The sequence below is a fragment of the Dreissena polymorpha genome, chromosome 11, assembly GCF_020536995.1.
Source record: "Dreissena polymorpha isolate Duluth1 chromosome 11, UMN_Dpol_1.0, whole genome shotgun sequence".
Lineage (NCBI taxonomy): Eukaryota > Metazoa > Mollusca > Bivalvia > Myida > Dreissenidae > Dreissena > Dreissena polymorpha.
In genome coordinates, this window is record NC_068365.1 from 7,793,042 (window position 1) to 7,804,585 (window position 11,544).

Below are 11,544 nucleotides of genomic sequence, written 5' to 3' on the forward strand. Positions count from 1 at the left end.
TTGGACAGTCCCAACATATTATACTCAATATTACATAATCACTATCAACGCGCACCATCATAATACGGGACATACAGTATTTGGATATATGACCGACATGTTATACTCAATGTTACATGGTCACTGTCAGCCGCGCACAATCTTTATACGGGTCATCCAGTATTTGGATATATGCATTACATGTTATATTTAATGTTACATAGTCCCTTGTGAGTTGCGCAACATCTTTATACCGGACAACCAGTATTTGGACATATGCATTACATGTTTTATTCAATTTTACATTGTCCCTTGTGAGCCGCGCAACATCTTTATGCCGGACATCCAGTGTTTGGACATGTACCTACAATGGTTTACTCCAAGGTATATGCAGTAGTCACTGTCAGCCGCGCACCATCTTTATATGGGACATCCGGTATTTGGATATATGCCTACAAGGGTGTGCTCCATGTTATATAGTCACTGTCAGCCGCGCACCATCTTTATACGGGACATTCGGTATTTGGATATGTACCTAACATGTTATACTCAACCGCGCACCAACGTTTTACGGGTCATTCAGTATTTGGATGTATGCCTTACATGTTATACTCATGTTATATGGTCCCTTGTCAGTCGCGCGCCATCTTCATACAGGACATCCGGTATTTGGACATTAGTCTAACATGTTATACTCAATGTAACATAGTCACAGTCAGCCGCGCTCAAAAGTTTTAAGATACATCCAGTAATTTGATGTATGCCTTACATGTTATACTCAATGTTGTATGGTCCCTTGTCAGTCGCTTACACTCTTTATGCTGGACATATGGTATCTAGACATATGCCCAGCAAGTTAACGTCAAAATGACATAGTCACCTTTTCAGCCGCGCGCCATCTTTATACGGGACATCGAGTATTTGGACATGTGTCAACAGTAAAATGTCAAACTCGCGTCGAACAACATGGCATCGGATTCCCTTTATACGAGGAAGGTAGTTTGTGTTAATGCTTTATACGTTTACCGTGTTTACATTTTTTATTTTGAAAAAAGCATGAAATTGAGTCTCGCTCTGGGAAAACCGGGCTTAATGCATGTGTGTTGTGTCGTCCCAGAAAAGCGTTTGCGCTTCAATGGAATTTTGTTTGAAAGGAAATCCTTTCTTACGCACGGGCATTAAGCCCGGTTTTCCAACAGCGCAACTCAGCTTATGTTTTTTAAGTATAAAGTTATTTATAAAAGAGGCAATACAACGCCAGGATTGACTGACCAACCCTAACATTTATACTGAAAGCTGGCACATATGTTATCCTTAAAGACCGAATTTTATTTAAGTTTTGTTTGTCAATTTTAATAATCGCATATATTTTTAATGACGCGGGCATTGTTTCATGTAATGAAAGTAAGGTGTCTTTTGAGTAAATATTCGCACAAATGGAAATTGTATGGCTAATAGGATAAGACCAATAATATAGGATTTGATAAACATGTACTTTAAAGTATAATCAGTTGCTATGGTACTTATTTGAACCATTGTCGAAAATACGCTTCATTTACATTTGTATTTTTTCAAAGATCGTGAAAGTATTTGGATATATGCCTTACATGTTGTACTCAATATTTCATGGTCACTGTCAGCCGTGCGCCAACGTTTAATTTGAGACAGTATTTGGATCTACAGGTATGCCTTGCACGTTGTTCTCATTATTACATGGTCCCTTGTCAGCAGCGCACATCTTTATACAGGACATCCAGTATATGGATATATGCCTTACTTGTAATACTCAATGTTACAGTCAGTGTCTGCCGCGCGCTAACTTTATACGGGACATCAAGTAAGTGGACACGTGCCTTACATTTTATATTCAGTATTACATGGTCACTGTCAGCCGTGAACCAACGTTACGCGAGACATTCAGTATTTGAACACAAGAGTTACATAGTCCTTTGTTAGCCGCACACCATCTGAATTCCAGGACATCCAGTATTTGGATATATGGCTTACATATTGTACTCAAGAGTAACATGGTCAATTGATTGAAAACATGAAAAGGAGTACTGAATGATATTTTATTATTTAAATGACGACAAACATGAAAATATGTACAATTTTATTGCGAGACATTAAGACACATTTAAAAGTAGACAGAAGATGAACATGGTATTAAAAAAACAATACTAGGCAAAAAAGGTAATGTTTAAATACACTAATGAAATTCCATTTATTTGTTGACTAAAATTAAACAAGGGACAAAATTATCACAAAACCAGGTTTAAAAAAAATATATTTATAATTAGAGCTTTGTCAAAGACGTGTACCGAGAAATTTTAAAATCTCACAATGATTGACATAGTTATGGCCCGGACAAGCTCATTTATGGCCATTTTTTACTTTTGAACTCCAAGTGTGACCTTGACCTTGGAGATATCGACGTAATTCTTTCTCATGACACACTGTCTAATGATTGTGAACAAATGTACAGAATAATTTTAAAATCTCACAATGAATGACATAGTTATGGCCCAGACAATATCATTAATGGCCATTTTTGACCTTTGAACTCACAGTTTGACCTTGCAGATATCGACATAATTCTTTCGCATGACACACCATCCAATGATTGTGAACAAATGTGCCAAATGATTTAAAAATCTCACAATGAATGACATAGTTATGACCCGGACAAGCTCATTTATGGCCATTTTTGACCTTCGAACTCAAAGTGTGACCTTGACCTTGGAGATATAGACCTTATTTTTGCGCATGACACACCTTCCAATAATGGTGAACAAATAGGCCAAATGATTTTAAAATCTAACAATGAATGAAATAGTTATGGCCCGGACAAGCTCATTTATGGCCCTTTTTGAACTTTGAACTCAAAGTGTAACTTTGACCTGGAAGTAATTCACGTTATTCTTTCGCGCGCCACACCGTCTAATGATTGTGAACAAATGTACCGAGTAATTTAAAACTCTCACAATGAATGACAGTTATGGCCCCAGATAAGATCATTTATGGCCATTTTTGACCTTCGAACTCAAAGTGTGACCTTGACGTTGCAGATATTGACATTATTCTTTCGCATGACACACCTTCCAATAATGGTGAACAAATAGGCCAAATGATTTTAAAATCTCACAATGAATTACATAGTTATGGCCCGCACAAGCTCATTTATGGCCATTTTTGACCTTTGAACTCAAAGTGTTACTTTTGACCTTGGAGTTATTGACATAATTTATTCGCGCGACACACCGTCTAATGATTGTGAACAAATATACAGAGTAATTTTAAATCTCACAATGAATGACATAGTTATGGCCCGGACAAGTTTATGGCCATTTTTGACCTTTGAACTCAAGTGTAACCTTGACGTTGCAGACATCGACATTATTCTTTCGCATGACACACCGTCTAATGGTTGTGAACAAATGTGCCAAATGATTTTAAAATCTCACAATATAAGACATAATTATGGCCTGGACAAGCTCCTTTATGGCCAGTGTGACCTTGACCTTGGAGTTATTGACGTTATTCTTTCGCGCGACACACCGTCCAATAATGGTGATCAAATGTGCCAAATAATTTTAAAATCTCACAATGAATGACATAGTTATGGCCCGGACAAGCTCATTTATGGCCAGTGTGACCTTGACCTTGGAGTTATTGACGTAATTCTTTCGCGCGACACACCGTCCAATAATGGTGAACAAATGTGCCAAATGATTTTAAAATCTCACAATGAATGACAAAGTTATGGCCCGAACAAGCTCATTTATGGCCATTTTTGACCTTTAAACAATGTGCTCAGGTGAGCTAACAAAATATAAAAAACAAGCATCAGAAGGCATTTAACATTGCAATATCAAACAAAAATACAGCACTTTCCAGAAAAGGCAAAATAAAGCAGAATTTAAGTGACATTTTAGGCTCATTTGCATATCTATTGATAAAGCTTTGTCACCAGTCACTAAAAATACCCGAGAGACAGTTTTGACTGGGATGAAATTGACTGACTCAGTGAGGAATAAGAGCAGAAGATTGGGATGTGTAAATAAATTCAAATGAAAATTGTGTCTTGCATATCTTAACTGCATGCTTATGACGAGGTATAAAATTAGTCACTTAAAAAACAGAAGCTTGCTCCAATAAGTTCCCATTAGGTGGGGAAAAGACCTAAATTATGTCAAAATTTACTTAAGAATTGAATAGCATTTTTCTGCATTTCATCGGTGTATGAACTGTCGGGAAAATTATGCCTAATTTGCATAAACGCTGGCGTAATTACAACACAAAATGATCTTTAAGCTGAAATTCTATCGTGGTAAGGGTCATACAAGTTCTTTTTAATCTAGTCTATGAATCTATTTTCAGTTTCGGTTTCATCTCCGTCAAATGGGTATATATCTTTGAAGTTCGCGAAAAAATATAACGTCATTTCGCTATTGACCAATAAAAAAATGCCATAAAATTTCGCGCAAATCATAACGTCATTTTGACAACTTGTTTATGTTTAAATTTGCATACGAAGTGGGTTCATTGGAAAATGAAAAACCGGTCACATGAACAAATTATCCAATCAGAATGCAGCATTCATATGAAAGTGACAGAAGTTGTAATTATTTGTCCATAACTCTGTCCTCTGTGAATCAGAGCACATGGAAAGTGGGTCTTGAAAATTTCGACTTCATGCTTAGAAATGCAAACAATATAGTTTATCAACATTCGCACCTTGGATGCAAGAACACTGTCCATTTAACACAAAAGTTCTAAAAAATCACAATCTAATGTGTACAGTTTCATCAGTAATTTACTTTCATTTGGCACCAAATATCTCATAAGATATCACAATAAAATGTGTACAACTATCTCATAATCATTTATAAACATACTCCTCTCACAAAAAATATCTTAACAGTTTAAGAACTAATGTGTACACTTTCATAAAAATCTTAACACTTATATACAGGCATTGGTCATGCACCAAAGTTCTGTTAACAGTTCACAAATTAATGTGTGCCATTTCATTATAAATCTTACTAATAGCTAATAATATATCTGGCACAAAAGTTGTTTTTACAATTCACAATCTAATGTGTACAATTTCATATGAAATCTTTTCACTCATAGCTAGTCATAGGTCTTGCAGAAAAATTGTTATAACACTTCACAATCTAATGTATTGTTTCATTAGAAATCTTCTCACTAATAACTAGTCATAGTTCAGACACTAAATATCTCATAACAGTTCACAATCTGTGTACAATTTCATAGCAAAACTTAAAACTAACAGCTATATTAGAAATGTCACTAAAAGCTTACCATAGGGTGGCACTTGAATTCACAATCTTATTCACAATAAAATGTGTACAAAAAACTTCTACATAACAGCCAGTCATAGGCCTATCTTTTGAAATAAAGTTCTCATAACAATTCACAATCTAATGTGCACAGCTTCATTACAAAACTTCTAACTAAAAGTCAGTCATAGGCATATCTCTAGAAATAAACTTTTCATAACAATTCAGAATCTAACGTGCACAGCTTCATTACAAAACTTCTAATTAAAAGCCAGTCATAGGCATATCTCTAGAAATAAACTTTTCATTACAATTCAGAATATAACGTGCACAGCTTCATTAAAAATCTCATTAATAGCTAGTCATAGGTCTGGCATTCAAGTTCCCATAACAAATAATCTATAAAATAAGCCAGTAGATTATAATATAAACCAAACAATTTAAACAAGGCACTTGAGACAGGCAGTCTGGCGCATTGGCTTTGATGATGTGGCCTTATGGTGATCTTCGTTCTGTCTTTCTACATCCATTGTAGTCAGTGGGTAGTACAATGATGAAGCTATCTGAACAAATAAATCAACTAAAATTTAAGACACTTTCATTTCTTTTACTGACAAGGCAAAAAGATCAATCTTTTTGAAATGACTACATTTTATTTTTTCTTGACATGCTTTGATCCCTTATGGCTTGGTCACTAATATATGCCATGCAACTACAAAATGAGAAGGATAATTGTAAATGCTTATTTGTTTAAGAGTGCTCTAGCTATGAAATGGGGAAATAGAACTTCCAAACAAAAGCTTTGTTTGTGAAACACAATGCCCCCTATTGCGCTTTGATGTCCATCATCAGCTATTTAAGAGCAAAAAAGCAAATTCGTTGAATTGATATCCCCCGCCATTATACTCTTGGACACAAAAGTTTTCTGGACAGATGGACAACTCTAACATGCATCATCCTCTTATCCATATATATGCTCATACCAAGTTTCAATGAAATCCGCCAAAGCACTTCCAAGATATGGCTCTGGTCACAAAAGTGCCGGACGGACGCAAGGACAACGCCATAACGATATACCACCGCCTATGGCAAGGGATAACAAAGCCCATAACTTATCCAAAAATCAATGGACCGGTTTAAAACTCACACTTCATCTGTAGACTTTTCATTTTATAAGCAAGGTTACATTTTGAATGTAAAGGTCACAGTGACCTTTGACCTTGTGACCTCAAACCATGTTTGATTGTAGATCTCAATGAGATTCATGCTCATGTGATATTTAAAGAACAAAGACCAAAGAGTTTTCATTTTATGAGCAAGGTTACAGTTTTGAGACAGACACACACATACAATTACAGACAGACAGACAGACAGGGACAGATAGGCCAAAATCACCTTTCCGTTGTTAAGACTATTTTCTGTCAGAAACCTAAAATAACTCTAAAGGCATATTTATGTCAAATGGAATATCTGAAAATGATACAGATTTATGAAGTTGTTGCAAGCCTAATTTAACTTTAATTTTAAGTGCCTGAATTAATTTCTGTGAAATTTCAGTTTGGAGTTATGCATGGAGGAGTCATATCCACAGTCTAATGACATCATACTGTTGATATGTGGGACATCATGTTATGCTTGTTTTTAATATTATATTCAGTGCTCCAGCCAGCTTTTCAAAATAGAGGGGAGCTTCCTCAAAAAGGGCACATTTCACGCGTAATTTTGGAAAATAGGGCATTTGGTTATAAATATACTTAAGTTTATACTTTGGTTATACTAAATACTTTTGAAATGTAAACATTAGTGCATTGGAAGCTTTCACCAATTGTATGCTGTTCCTCATTTTGTGTAATGAAATTATAATAAATATATTTCTATCTACATTGGCGCTAAGGAAAACAACTTAGTAGCCAATTTCATAACCGACTTGGGCTAACATCCGACTACACACATTAGAGATATGTAGATATCATATTTCTTTCAGGTGTGTGTGTGTGGAGGGGAGATTTTGCTGTTTTTTTCAAGATACAATTAACAGATGGTGTACAATGCCATTAGGCCTGCATCATTTTATTATATATATATATATATATATATATATATACTCATACCAAGTTTCAATGAAATCTGCCAAAGCACTTCCAAGATACATGTATGGCTTCGGACACACACAAAAGCATTTTTTCAAGATAAAAAGGGCCATAACTCCGTTATTAACGGATGGTGTGCAATGCCATTTGGCGTGTATCATCCTGTTATCCATATATATACTTATACCAAGTTTCAATGAAATTCGCCAAAGCACTTCCAAGATATGGCTCCGGACTGACGGACGGAAAGACGGACAGAAAGACAGACGGACGGACAACTTCAAAACAAAATCCCTCCGCCTATGGCGGGGGATAATAACCTTAACTTATTTGCAGATATTGTACAAGGGAAAATAGCGCAAAAAAGTTTTGATCATTAGTCAAGCCAGAAATGACAAAATCCTTTCAGACAAAGGTAATACATAGACTTTTTCTTTCTATACACAAGTATTTTTAAGATGTTTTGTTTCATCAGAAAGATAAAAGTTCAAACCGAAACAAAAACTATCAACCAATTACAACCCACACTGAACTAACCTGTTGTGTGGCCGTTTCCATGTGCGGCGCTTCCTGTGATATGTATGTGTCTTGTGCCCCCTCCTTCGGTTCCACTTCCACCTGCTGGGTGGGTGCGACCTCTGCCCACTGGATCTGCCTGTGATCTGGCTGACTGGACTCTTCCGTTATCGTGATGTCTGGGACCTCTGCTGGGGACGCCTATAGGGGGTACATAATGAATTAATGTGATGGTTTTATATACAGAAGGTTAAATAAGAAGGTATAGAAATAATAAAGAACTAGGATTTTCAAATTATTTGAAAACTTGATTAACAAGAATATCAGTGAAACTGATGGATGCTTCCCGATGATGCGCTGTGTCAATCTTTATGTTAATAACCACATAAAAACATCTTTTATCAGCCTCCGTGACCTTGACCTTGACCCCAGTGACCTCAAACCTCATCAAAAGGTAGAGGCCAATACAAGGTACCTACTTGTCAAATATGAAAGAGATCGCTTAAGTATTGTAGGTGGTATGAGAAACTGTAACAAAAGTGTGACAGGAAAATCTATTATTAGCCTCCGTGACCTTGACTTTGACCCCAGTGACCTCAAACCTCATCAAAAGGTAGAAGTCCATGCAAGGTACCTACATTCCAAATATGAAAGAGATAAGTAAAGTATTGAAGGTGCTATGAGAAACTGTAACAAAAGTGTGACGGAAAAATCTATTATTAGCCTCTGTGACCTTGACCCCAGTGACTTCAAACCTCATCAAAAGGTAGAGGTCCATGCAAGGTACTTATATGCCAAATATGAAAGTGATCGGTAAAGTATTGAAGGTGCTATGAGAAACGGTAAAAAAAGTGTGACGGAAGTAAGTAAGGAAGTATGGAAGTAAGGAAGGACAAAGCGGCAACTATATGACCTCAAATCTCATCAAAATATAAAAATATCTCTCATATTTGCATCAAAGGAATAGACGGTAAGTCAGGTACCTCAGCAACTGTTTCTTTTGACCTCTTCACACCAGCATCATCACCAGGACTGAAAAGCAGAGAAACAAAATGTATGTCATCTTAAAAGTACACGTATATTGAATAAACATCAACAGACTCTATTTGCTTTGCAATATACCAGTTAATCTGAACATTTGTAATTTTGATTTGTTCCTACAAAGGTATATGTTGGTCAAATGTAAAGCTAAAATCTAGAGAGTAGTCCTATAATTTTAAGCAGACCTTATCATAACCATAGCCATATTTACTATCATTTGACATTAAAATCCACCCTGGTAACATTATATTTGAGTCCTTTGATTATCCATTACAAGTGATTTTTTCCTTCTTTGTAAGGAACCTGAAAACAGAACGTTCCAAAGGGGGAAAAACTACAAATTTCCCAATTGCTGTCCAACACTTCTCAATTGAAGGTGTCCAATTTTTTTTATAGAAATAAATTGCATCATTTAGTTAGTTTCCTTATGCAGCGATATGATTTGAACCCAAGATAATATAATATTTTTAACTAAAAAACACTAAGTTATCACTTTTCAAGTATTTGGGAGCAAAAAATGAAATACATCAACTCCTCAATGTGAAAACTTCTCTACGTGAATTATCCCAATGTCAGGGGTTGTCGAGCATATTTTCTAAATTGGGCTGGTACGGGTACTTTTCGAAATTTGGCAACAAAACTGCTGACTACCCACCTCTCATCTCTCATCCTCTTAGCAGACTTCTGGATGGATGTTATGGATGCCTCTCCGGAGGTTGACTGTTTTGGCTCGATGAAGCCAGAATCTGACTGGCCCAGAGAGCGGTCACTCACAGACTTAACACTAAGGGTCTCTATGGAAACAAGCAAGGCAAAGTTAGTGTTACAGTGACATCCATACCATTACACTTTAATAATTATTTAACTCCCTATCTGGTGTGAAAACAGCCATTGATAATCTAGTAAAATTTAAGTTAAGCTTTGCTTCCTGAGTGCATTCCCAGATTTGCCTGTGCAGTCTTCCTTCAAATGAAAAATACCATAAAAGTGGACAGAGTCATCCCTGCAACTATAAGACTCAAATATAACACTCCACTGACAACGATTCAAAAAAACATTGATCACACGTATTTCACATATACATGTAAAATGTACTCAATGAGATGTATCACTGACCTTGGGTGGGAATGACTATGCGGACCTGCCTGACCCCTGTAACCATCGAGCCTTGCCTCTACAATGGACACATGTTTTTTTAAGGACATTTTAACACAAAATTAAGACAACACAAACCAAAATAATTTGCTTTTTATATAACCTTTGTTGACCATTTGTAGTGTTTGAAACCTGTTTGATTTAGTTGGGGAAGTAATATGCTTTTAGACACAAAAGTATTATATTTGACACTCAAAAAAAAGAATTTTTTCAAGATACAATGGGGCCATAACTCCGTTATTAACAGATGGTGTACAATGCCATTTGGTGTGCATCATCCTCTTAACCATATACATACTCATACCAAGTTTCAATGAAATCCGCCAAAGCACTTCCAGGATATGGCTTTGGACGGAGGGAAAGACAGATGGACTGACAACGCAACAACAATATCCCTCTGCCTATGGCAGGAGATCAGATAACAACATAAGCTCAACAAATTATCCTAAAACCTACACAGCTGAAAGCAATCAATGACAATGCAATCTGTTTTCTCTTTTCACTATTTAGCATTACTCTAGTTTTCTTTATGACATGTGGATGTACAATCCATAGCTACAAACAAAATGACCAACAAATTTCAATATACACGGTCCATTTGAATGGTCCGTCTAAAATCAAAATTTAAGCATTTGTAAAAACTATCTTTCCAGTGTATAACACTGACTGACTTAATATTATCATGTTTATTGCATACTTATATTTATATTAGTGAGGTTTTTAGATACTGTGGTCCCAGTTTCCCAAAACTTCACTGTCACAAGGACTTGGTGCTTGCAAAAATGTCGAGTCCAAGCCAAATATTGTGGCTATGTTTAGCAGCAATTAAATATTTTTTAAACTTTTTGTGGACTACTCAGAAATTTTTAAAAGTAATATCTACATTTTAACTGGTACCTATGTACATAAATATTAGGTGTTTAAGGTGTAAATGCTCACCACAAGTACTTTGATGGTGCTCATTAGTATTTGTTTCAACACACCCTTTCTGAATAACATATACACCACATGAAATGCTATCAAACTGCTTTGCGTGAGGAACACTCTCCATGGTCCATGACTGGGGCTGTGAGGTTTCCAATCCTCGCCTGAACCTCTCATTCAGAAATGCACTGCAAACAGATAACACTCGTACATTGAAAAGAATGATTTTTTTAATACCTGCAACAATGTTTTCAACTTTATGAAAATAAGTCTTGCTACTGGTATAAACTTTTTCCACAGCTCAGTAATCAGAGAGCCTGCATACTACTGCCCTAAATCCAGGTTGAAGCATACACTGTTGGCCATGTTGCAGAAGTAAATTGCCCAACAGATGAATATACAGCAAAATAATCAGATATATATCAGTAGTTGATCATAAGTGATATAACAGATATTTAAATAACATTCAACATTCTGAAATAAAAAAAGCAAACAAATAATTACAATTACCTTTAGTTTCAACTTTTTGTTCT

The 11,544-nt window shown here is 35.9% G+C and overlaps 1 protein-coding gene and 1 long non-coding RNA gene across 2 annotated transcripts; both read right to left on the reverse strand.

Annotated features, from left to right (window-relative positions):
* Positions 1-2,264: 2,264 nt before the first annotated feature.
* LOC127850012 (uncharacterized) lies at positions 2,265-4,466 on the reverse strand. The gene is made up of 2 exons (XR_008034995.1): positions 3,636-4,466; positions 2,265-3,494 (listed from the first exon to the last, which is right to left on the reverse strand). It is a non-coding gene; the product is annotated as an uncharacterized LOC127850012 (long non-coding RNA).
* A 1,088-nt stretch (positions 4,467-5,554) lies between these two features.
* Positions 5,555-10,106, reverse strand: LOC127850010 (uncharacterized). The gene is made up of 5 exons (XM_052382740.1): positions 10,049-10,106; positions 9,588-9,941; positions 8,875-8,923; positions 7,913-8,092; positions 5,555-5,848 (listed from the first exon to the last, which is right to left on the reverse strand). The coding sequence occupies exons 2-5, from the start codon at positions 9,599-9,601 to the stop codon at positions 5,726-5,728; spliced, it is 366 nt and encodes a 121-aa protein (XP_052238700.1). The 5' UTR covers positions 9,602-9,941; positions 10,049-10,106; the 3' UTR covers positions 5,555-5,725.
* Between the last annotated feature and the right edge of the window lie 1,438 nt (positions 10,107-11,544).